General features: G+C 36.5%; 1 protein-coding gene across 4 annotated transcripts; it reads right to left on the reverse strand.

Annotated features, from left to right (window-relative positions):
* Positions 1–602: 602 nt before the first annotated feature.
* On the reverse strand, positions 603–10502 carry LOC123560126 (uncharacterized). 4 transcript variants are annotated; one of them, XM_053516602.1, is made up of 6 exons: positions 10272–10498; positions 9669–9838; positions 8996–9250; positions 5414–5577; positions 2817–3038; positions 603–2372 (listed from the first exon to the last, which is right to left on the reverse strand). In XM_053516602.1, exons 2-6 carry the CDS (start codon positions 9680–9682, stop codon positions 1933–1935), a joined length of 1095 nt encoding a protein of 364 aa, XP_053372577.1. In that variant the 5' UTR covers positions 9683–9838; positions 10272–10498; the 3' UTR covers positions 603–1932. The 4 variants fall into 4 exon arrangements, with proteins under 4 accessions (XP_053372577.1, XP_053372576.1, XP_053372578.1 ...); XM_053516601.1 differs by lacking the exon at positions 9669–9838 and having other exon boundaries at positions 10272–10497; XM_053516603.1 differs by lacking the exon at positions 9669–9838 and having other exon boundaries at positions 10253–10497.
* Positions 10503–10749: the final 247 nt, after the last annotated feature.

Below are 10749 nucleotides of genomic sequence, written 5' to 3' on the forward strand. Positions count from 1 at the left end.
CGCTGTGCTTGCAACTAAAAGTCTCATGGATAGTGTTGAAAAACAGATAAAACGCTGAAATTGTGTTCCTTGAAATAGACCGGTGTCAAAGCCTTTGAATTTTAAATTTACATGTATAGGTCACCAGTCTCTTTTCAATGGTAACATTAATTAAGTTCAACATGTTATTTTTGTCTACTGAAATATGAACAAATTAAGAATATAATTTTAGTATATAAGTACCAAATTATCTATGGAAACGAAAAAATAGTGCCCAATTTTTCTTTGAAAATGGTCGTAATAAGTAACATTGCACCCAACTATATTCTCTATAACATCGGTAACGAGTTTCTTTACATACTGTATGGCATTTCTATATAAGTACATATAAACCGAAAAATATTGATCATTAATCAAAGCGAAAGCCTCCTAAAGATATTTCGGCAAATAATGGTTGTTTGAAAATAGCTCAAATAAAAACATTGCCTACTTTCTAGATAAAAGCTATCTATTTTTCGCAGGAACTGACACATAATGTCATGGCGTCGATTACGTCGATTCAAACGCAACAATATTTTGTAGCGTTTCTTTGCAAAATTCAATATTTCAACAAAAATTCAAAATGCAGTTCAAATGATTTACTACATTGTAACGTAAACATATACAGTTTCTTGTGACATACAAATATATTAACATAATTTTAGCATTATTCATCGCGGCCGATGAGGCCGCGATCATTTTGAATAGGACAAGTATATACGCGCTGGGGAAAATATTTCATGATGGACCTGTGAATTCTTTACTTATGGGTGAAACAGGTCTCATAAGCGTAAATACGACTAGCTTCTACTGATTATAAAACATACCGTACGATTTGTTGTGAATTAACTGTTGTTGTACTTTTAGTAGTTCAACCGCCACCCTTGTTTAAGAGCAACATTTAAAAAATACGCTTTTTTTTTTCATCCTCAAGTAATAAGTAAGTAGACTCGCCCAGTTTAATCAATCTAGACGCACAATCTAATTTTATACATAGAGCGCGTACTTCACCCGATTTACATTCGGAACATTTTCACGCGTTTCGGGCTTTATCGTATGTTTAACATGGGATTTTTGAACCGTCCAAAGATGTTGGAAATGTTTGTCTCATTGTTTATTTTTTTGATAAAACTGTTACTGCTTTCATTGTCTACCACTTTTTTTCCACCCTTGTCTGAAAAAACAGTAATGAGTTTGACACTGTTCAGACAATTGTGCTCTGTTGAAATTTAACCAAACACAAGTTTACCTGCATAAACAGAAAGCATGATATGTCACCATGCGCGGATCCAGAAGGGGGGGGGGGACCGGGGGTCCGGACCCCCTCTGGAAAATCTTTAACAAAGGAAAGAAGACAAGAAGGAAAGAAAATGTTTTTCGAAAAAGGCAACATTAGGACTGCATGTAAAGTATATGCGGCTGCTGCTACATACGACCCCGACATAATTCATATTATTTATCTTAAAGAAACTAAGAATTTTACCTTCAAATGAAGTGCTAAATTTCAAAATTTCCAGGGGGTGGGGGGGGGCAGGGGATCGTACCCCCTCTGAGAAAATTGGCTGTGTCCGTGCATGGTCACTATACCTGTCCAGTACTGGACATTATGGTAAACGCTACTTTCCTGCACAAATGACAATTTCGCAACTTCTGTCCGGTTCCTACAAATTTCTGGCCGCGATAAACCATTTGACTTGTTAAACCGTTGAACACCATGTCGTAGAAAAGTTAATGAACTTGTTATAGAAGAATGAATATACAAATACATTTAGGTAGTCGTAAAAGTTGTCGTAAATCCTAACGTTAGCTTCCGGTTAGGCATGCGTACATACAAATTTTAAGGTAAACTACCTCCTTGAACAGAATACTTATAGACAAAACGTTAATATCTGCCGATGACCAGTCAATATGTTGTCAGTTTGTTGGGGTTGCTGTTAAACACATGTACATCACGATCGCCAAAAGAAGCCCAATAATTATCAAAAGTATTAATGGCAATGTGAAGTTTTGATTTCTCCACCATCTCCTTGCCTCTAGCTTCATTTCGGTAAAGCGAGTTATCACGGGTTTCACGACCGCACCATTTCGCTGACGGTTTCCCGGCGTGACCATGCGTTTAATGAACTTTAGTGCGGTGTTGTCTATTTTTGGGTCGTCGGTGTCAACCGTATCTGTATAACTAACCCAGCGTATCATGTTATCCTTAAGTGCACCTTGGATATTAAACAAGTCAGCAACGTTCTTTTCCTCTCTCTCAAATGCTTCTAAGGTAACATGTTCATTCTCATCGTCGGAAGAACAATCGTGCTTAACCAAATCGTATTTTGTAATCACGACATAAATCTCACCGGTATCTGAAAAAAAAATGTGTTCATAATAATCAATGTTCAACACATCTGGCTTAAGCGGGGCACAACTATAAACATGATAGGACTCAATTTTTTTATGAACTTGATAAAATAACACGTGGTCCGTGTACCCGTCTACGTGTCGATTTTTTTACGACCACCTTACGGCACTGAAACATAACCTAATGCCGTAAAGGTTAATCAGGTCCTCTTTGAAGCATAAACCGCAACAATTCATCAGTACTTCATATCCGGTTTGACTGAGTCTGGTCCTGAGAGGTAATTGAAAGCGCTACACGTCTCTGTAAACACATACCAAATGATAATCGCACACTGTTAAAACAGCGAAAGTTTCAAATATAATGCACGAAATAAAATAACGAGACGCAAAGTGTATAAGTGTAGATAAATTGTATTCAAAGTATTTTTTTTTTTAAATGGTGTACTTACATAATGGCTGGAGTGTTTCGGGGTCGGTTTTTCTCAGTACTTTTTGAAGACAATTCACCAAATCCTCTGATACTTTTTCCCGACCGCTCTGAACATATACAACCTTTGTAACCTTCCGGTCGTCTTGCGACTTTGTGAAGACCGTATCCTTTAAAGCACCTACACCGTATTTTTCTTGTAGTGCTTCCACAGCCTCTATGCTTGTACCAGGTGGAATGTAGCCTAGTAACAGAGTATACATTTATATATGTTCAGAATTTGTTAGAATAAAAATCATCAAAGCATTCTTAATATAATCTATAGTTTTAAGGGCAGCTGTTTGGCTGGATTGTTTGATTGAAATCGGCACATAACAGCCAAAAACCTAGAATATATGACAGAATTTGTTTCTTTTGGGTACCATGCGCCTATGCCAATACGAACATGATTCAACTTCAACAGCAATTTAATTTATGTAACGCTATCATAATAGAGTTCCGATGAAATTGACCACGTGCTGATCACTAATGTTATATTATAACAGACTTCCGATTATATTGGGCACTTATTGATCACTAATGTTATTATAATAGAGTTCCGATGAAATTAGACGGATGTTGATCCATAATGCTATTATAGAAGAGTTCCAGTGTTATAATGAATTGCAATGAGACTGGACATGTGTTGATCCCTAATGTTTTTAGCTCACCTGAGCAAAAGGCTCAGAGTGAGCTATTGTGATCGCTCACCGTCCGGCGTCCGTCCGTTCGTCGCCCGTCCGTCCGTCCACACTTTCCATCAAACAACATTTCCTCCAAAACCACCAAGCCAATTTTGATGAAACTTCACAGGAATGATCCTTGGATGGTCTTCTTTAAAAAACATTCAAAAAATTGAATTCCGTACAGAACTCTGGTTGCCATGGCAACCGAAAGGAATAACTTTAAAAATCTTCTTGTCCAAAACCACAATGCCTAGGGCTTTGATATTTGGTATGTAGCATCACTTAGTGGGTCTCTACCAAGATTATTCAAATTATCTCCCTAGGGTTAACTATAGCCCCACCCTGGGGGTCACGTGGTTTATATAAATTTATATAAGGAAAAATTTTGAAATTCTTCTTGTCCAAAACCATAAGGCCTAGGACTTTGATATTTAGTAGGTAGCATCATCTAGTCGGCCTCTACAAAGAGTGTTAGGAATACGGCCCCGTCCTGGGGGTCACCCTGTCTCTATAGACTTATAGGGAAAAACTTTGAAAATCTTCTTGTCAAAAACAAAAGGGCCTAGGGCTTTGATATTTGGTATATAGCATCATATAGTGGGCCTCTATAGATTGTTCAAATGATCCCCCTAGAATGAAATACGGCCCCGCCCAGCGGGGTCACGTGGTTAATATAGACTTGTATAGGAAATTTTAAAAAAAAAATCTTCTTGTCTAAAACCACAAGACCTAGGCTTTTGATATTTGGTTTGTAGCATTGCCTTGTGGTCCTCTACCAAAATTGTTCAAATTATTCCCCTGGGGTCAAAAGAGGCCCTGACCTTGGGTTCCAAGTTTTACTTTTAGTGACCATGAATATGACCTACTTACCTACTTTCTTGTTTTGGAAGCTTTAGCAAAGAAATTTGTTCCAGCAAGCAACTTAACTCAGGTGAGCGATATAGGGCCATCATGGCCATCTTGTTATATTAACAGAGTTCCAATAAATAAGACATGTTTGATTTCTAATGCTATTATAATACAGTTCAAATGAAAATGGACATGTGTTGATTCTTCACGCTATTTTAACAGAGTTCCAACGATTTTGGACACGTGTCCATATTTAATGCTATTATAACAGATTTCCGATGAAGCTGGACACATGTTGATCCCTTATGTTATGATAAAAGAGTTCCGATGAAATTTGACACGCTTTGGTTCCTAATGTTGTTTTAATAGAGTTCGGATAAAAATAGACACGTGTTGATCCCTAGTACTATTATAATAGAGTTCCGATGATACTGAACACGCGTTGGTCCCTACTGTTATCATGAAAGAGTCTCAATGAAATTGGACACGTGTTCATCCCTAATAGAGTTTTCTATAAAATTAGACAGATGATGATCCTTCATGTTATTTTAATAGAGTTCCGGTGAAATTGGCCATGTGGTGATTCCTGATACTATTATAAAAGATTTCAAATGCATATGGACATGTGTTGATTCCTAATGATATTTAACAGAGTTCCCATAAAATTGGACACGTGTAGATGTTTACTTCTATTATAATACAGTTCAGATTTACTTGGACACGTGTAGATCCCTAATGCTATTACAACAAAGTTCCGGTAAAAAATGGACACGTGTATATCACTCGTGTTATTATATCGGATGATATTGGATATATGTTTACCCCTAATGCTATTAAAATAGAGTTACGATGATAGTGGGCACGTGTTGATCCTTTATGGTGTTATAAGAAGAGTTCAGATGAAGCTGAATACGCGTTGATCGTAATGTCACTGTAATAGTGCTCCGAAGAAATTGGACACGTGATGATCCCTTATACTTTAATAAAGCGATTTCTATTATCTATAGCATAAGCATATCTACTTCAACATTAAATGACTGTTCACCTCCAATACAAAGTTCCAGAATTTCCATCAAAGATTCGCTTGTGTCATTGTCACCTCTTCCAGCCGCATCAAGAATGGTGGGCAAACGATTTAACATCCCTAGTACAAGGTCCCTCTGGGTTTCATCAGTAATATCTTCTTCCGTCACACCACAACTTTCAAACCTGTGAAATAATGTAAGTTTTGTACACTGTTAAAAGAAATAATGTATTATTACAGAGCTGAACGTAAATGTATTAACATAAAGTTAATTGTTGAGCATTAGTATTTGATTAGTTCTGCAGTCGAAAGTAATTGGATATTTGAAGGAATGTAAACAATATCCCCTCGTTTTATAGGCTTATAATAGCTTTGTTTATATAATGCTGTCGCCACAATATTTGTTCTTACGAACACAAAATACATGTTTTTTCATATACACTTAGGGCCAACTACAGAAGCCCTGGAGTATGGAAGCCCTGGAAGAACATTTTAGTTACTTCTTATGACTTGTTTGTTATTACTTATTTGTTATTACTTATTACTTATTTATTACTTATTTGTTATTACTTATTACTTATTTGTTATTACTTATTACTTATTTGTTACATACTTAAAACACGGAAATGCAAACAAGATGGAGAAAGAGTCCAGCTTTAAGCGCCAACCACTCAGTCACAAACTCAGGCAACTCCATGTGTACCTAAGATACATTTAAACGATTTAAGATTGAGTAAAGAAATAAGAAAGGGGGCATTTGTATTGAAGGATGCACATTGGATAACTGCCTCTTTGGTTATGAGGAAAATGCCATGACTAAATAAGTGAAGTTGACTGTTTCATTAAAGGTATCACAAACCATAGCATATTTGCACTCACAAGATCCAGTAATCATTCACAGGGATATAAAGCCGGAAAATAAACTTGTTTCACAAAATTTCCATTTGGTAAAGTTACGTAACATGGGTTTGATCAAGCTCAAGAGCATGAATACTATCATGACAACTATGACTGACCTGGCACTCCTGCTTACTAAAGTCTGGTTTAGATTTACTTGCAAACATTGCTGATGTTGATGATATCATGGGGAAATCTACATCACCTTGGATAAGCAGTAAAGTTACAGTGCTAGCGACAGACCACAGGCACTTGAAATAGTTGATTGTTTTTATTGTTTGATGCTAGACCCAAATTAGAGTTACTCTTGAAACAGGTGTTAAACCGCAAGAAGAAAATGCAAGTTGTCGAGAGTAGCACTCATTTTTGAACTAAGTATGCATTGTGATAAATAATGTTTAGTGAAATTAAGATCTTGGGATTTGTTATTTGTTATTTTGCTACTTGTAGTACATGAAGTTATCATTAGTTATTCATAGAGTATTAGATAAAGATTTATACTGGCTGTGAACTTATATGGACCGGTGACACTCAAAGGTCAAGTTCACAACTGGAGGTCAAAATTCAACAGGGCTTTTTTCAGTCCGGTCAATAACTCTCTATCCAAGAAGGGATTTTAATATTACTTGTCACAAATGTATCCCATAATAAGCATAACTTTTAGACCCTGGCTCTCTGTCAAGTGTGACCTTGATTTCATTTTTACGATTGGCGAAAAACTGACTGCATACATTAGTCTTGTCATTTTTACAGAATTTTAACATTCGTTGTTCCTGGGTGAGAAATCCCCGAACTAATTTTAGGCAAAGTTCTCCTCAGTATCACCGGAAATTCCGTATTCATTTTCTGGTCTGTAACAATGGTAATAATGATAAGAGCTGATAAAAGCATTCCGCTTTGAACTACGTTGTACAGCCGATATGTATTAAATATTGTTCAATGTATTACTTTTATACTATACATAAAGTGGGTTTGTTTTTTGCGATTTCTGAACAGAAATAATAAGATCTTTCAATTGTAATGAATAAGAAGTTTTGTGCTTGATACGATTTCAATATTTTGCACGAGGAAATGCTCGTAAGGAAAAATATCGAATTTCATTTTCATTTAGTTATTCCAGAATTCTATTGACCCTAAAAAGCATAATATAGCTATAACAATTGTAATGTTTAATATGATCTAAGAGTGCGGTCGAACAATCGGCATGTTGCTAGAAGGAAAAGCAGACACGTAGGAAGTCGGATTTTATTTATACAATAATATTTTGACTGCAGATATTCACAAACGAATCTATTTACAATACATTATAATACAAATGTACATTTATCATTGAAATTAAAATATTGTGTTATGTGTCCAACACAAACCAAGTTGATAATGAGCAAATGCAGCCTCGCCGAAGGGTGATAATACCTGCACAGGATGCGCGGATCGTTACAGATAATCTTTGATCGTTTCAAGACCAATATATGCCTTGTGAGGACAATCAATGGAACGCATGCTAGATCCGTAAGTCGACAATCATTTGCCAAGCTGCTCCGCGAACAGGGAATAGGAGCTGGACGGTCATTCAGGGGACTTATTCTGACACCACGTCAACGACAACAGCGGGAGCTATGGGCCTACCGGTACCAGCGAATGACACGGGTTGAGTAGTCTAAATTCCTGTTCACAGAAGAAAGTCGGTTTAACTTGTACCACAACGGCGGAAGGATGCAAGAGTACAAACGCCGAGGTGAAAGACTGAACGACGCGTGTGTGTTTCAATGAAACCGGTATGGCGGTGGTTCCGTGAAAGTAAAGGTAGGAGTGTCGTTACACACAAAGACAGACTTAATAGTTGTTCGCGGGGATCTCAATACAACTAAGTACCAGCAGGAAGAACATCTTAGATTCTGTCGCAATTCTGCACCAACAAGCCGCTGGACGTGGCATGCAATTGCTGCAAGACGGATTACAACAGAACGTGACGCAGCTACTTTTCCCGCCTAAGTCATCGGATCTCAATGTTACTGATAACTCTGACGAGCTGAACAGGCGAGTACGGAGACGACTCGCAACCCCTCGCAATCTCCGTGAACTACAACAGGCCCTTGTGCAGGAATGGAGGAATATTACCCAATTGGTCATCCGAAACTACGTGCTGTCGATGAGGCACTGTTGTGTGCATGTTGTGAGAGCAATGGCAGGATACACGAAATATTTATTATTCAGACCTTCAAACTGTTCTGTGGCTCAATAACATTTCACATTGTTAGAATTTTGCGTAATGCCATTTTCTGAAATCGGATTTAACAGTGATATTTTTTATTTTTTTTGGTTTTATACCTATATGTTTATCAATTGGAATCAAAATACGGGTATGCAAGTCCTAGATGCTAAATCAATTATATTCAAAACTTGAACGAAATCCGTTCACAAATAATCGAACTACATAGCAGTATGTGTGTCGGGGTAGAATTGCGCCCCTCCCCCTCCCGATGTGTACTTATTAAAGACTTGGAGATTTGATTCAACTTTTAAGAGGTATTACTGACTCTGCTTTTGTTTTACCTCCTATTATGGGATTTTAAATATGATCGCAATAACATCGACATTTCAACATTTAAATATGACGTGGGGTCAATATATTTTGGCTTAGACACACAAAAATAATTAAGCAACATTACTTCCTCATCAACTTAGATACAAATATTAAATCTGTACCTCTCTAAAGTAAAAGTCTTTGACTGTGTTCTCCCTTGTCCAACTTTAGCCTTTGGTATATTCTTTCCAGCAATGGCTCTGATTACTGTGTTTACAAGAGCACTTTTACCAGCACCAATTTTCCCAAGAAGAAATATATTCTCCACCCTGGTCCTGTCCTTCCTGCTACATAGTTGGGATATCTCCGTCAAGAGTTCCACGTTTTCACGTCTTATTTCTTCAATATCAGTTTCTTCCTGATTCATGATGCTTAGACTGAAAACATAATAGGTAAGGGTAGATTTCTCGGAAGCACAGAGCACTAAAAACACAGCCCCAGAGCCACGCATTTGCAAAGTAGGCCCACAACAAAAAGAAGCTGTAATGGAAAAATATTTCAGACGGGTTGCTTGAAACATCCAACAAGTACATATTAATTAATGTTAAATATAGATGTAGTGGAAGGAGATGGTAAGGGGCAAAATGAGGCCGGGGCGGAGGGGGTTGGGATGGAGTGGGGAAGGAACCCGAAGGGGATAGTTGAACAAGGACGATTATACAATGGGAATGCCACGTTCCTTAAAAACGAAAGTAACAAGTAATAATGAAACACATTTACTGACATTCATTTTTGGTAACTGGATTTATTGTACTTTTAAATGAAATTCATATCAAATTAATTTCTTCCTTGTACCTGAATATATCCATTACGACTAAAATATGACGCCTGTTTACACGTCCACTAGAAAACTCCTATAGAGACACGTTTCATTACATTCTGTAGTAGTTTAACTCAGATGTTAAGTCACACTGAGAAAGCATGTAGATCGGTCAAATACGAGAAGTACTTGAATTACTCTCTAACTGATCAAATTTCAACAGAAAATAGAAATATCTTACTCATAATTTATCTATCGTTGTCATTGTCTATGTAATAATTAAGATGATGTTAAAGAATATCAGTTAATTATATTTATATATATGTTCAATAAAAATAATTCATTATTTTCATTTCAGATATTAACTTAATTGATATTAACCAACAACAATCGCTACGTCTACAAACTGGACATAAGTAAGACGTGCTGATATTACAATATTATTATATCCGAAAACTACTACATTATTAAAAAACAAGAGTAAAAACATGATATTGCTAAAGGAAATCATATCGAGGGCTTGGTGCAAAACTATTGTAAGTGTATATAAATAAAGAACAAGATACAATAGTTTTGCGCCAAGCCCTCGATATACAAAAATGAAAAACATGATAATTACATTTCATTGACGACCTTACCCTAATAGAGAAAACACACGTATTTTAACTATCCACTTTCGGTTAAAATCTGTTGTCATTAACTATTAGTAATTATTCATTTACGCAGATATTATGTAGGATCAATATTCTAGTAATTCCGGCCAAAAACCTCTGTAGGTATATTCGATCTAAAATCATAAAATTTAATGCAAGCAAACAATCAATCTATAAACTACCAAAACGACGTTATGCATGGACGCATTTCTATGATTAAGGTATGCTGCTAGAGATCAATCAATACAAAATAGCTACTGTATGTATTATCACGGGGGAGGAAGTGTTACACGACGTAAGGAGTTCTTCTGATAACCTGTCACGTTTTCTATTGATAACTGTTACGGAGTTCCTGGAAAAAGTGACAGAGTTCTTCTGATATCTGTATGAGAAAAGAAGGAAACGGTCTACAAAATGGTATTTATTTATCTTTAAAAAGAGAGAAAGGGGTGTAAAACGTAAG

Source organism: Mercenaria mercenaria, chromosome 10, assembly GCF_021730395.1.
Source record: "Mercenaria mercenaria strain notata chromosome 10, MADL_Memer_1, whole genome shotgun sequence".
NCBI classification, from domain to species: domain Eukaryota; kingdom Metazoa; phylum Mollusca; class Bivalvia; order Venerida; family Veneridae; genus Mercenaria; species Mercenaria mercenaria.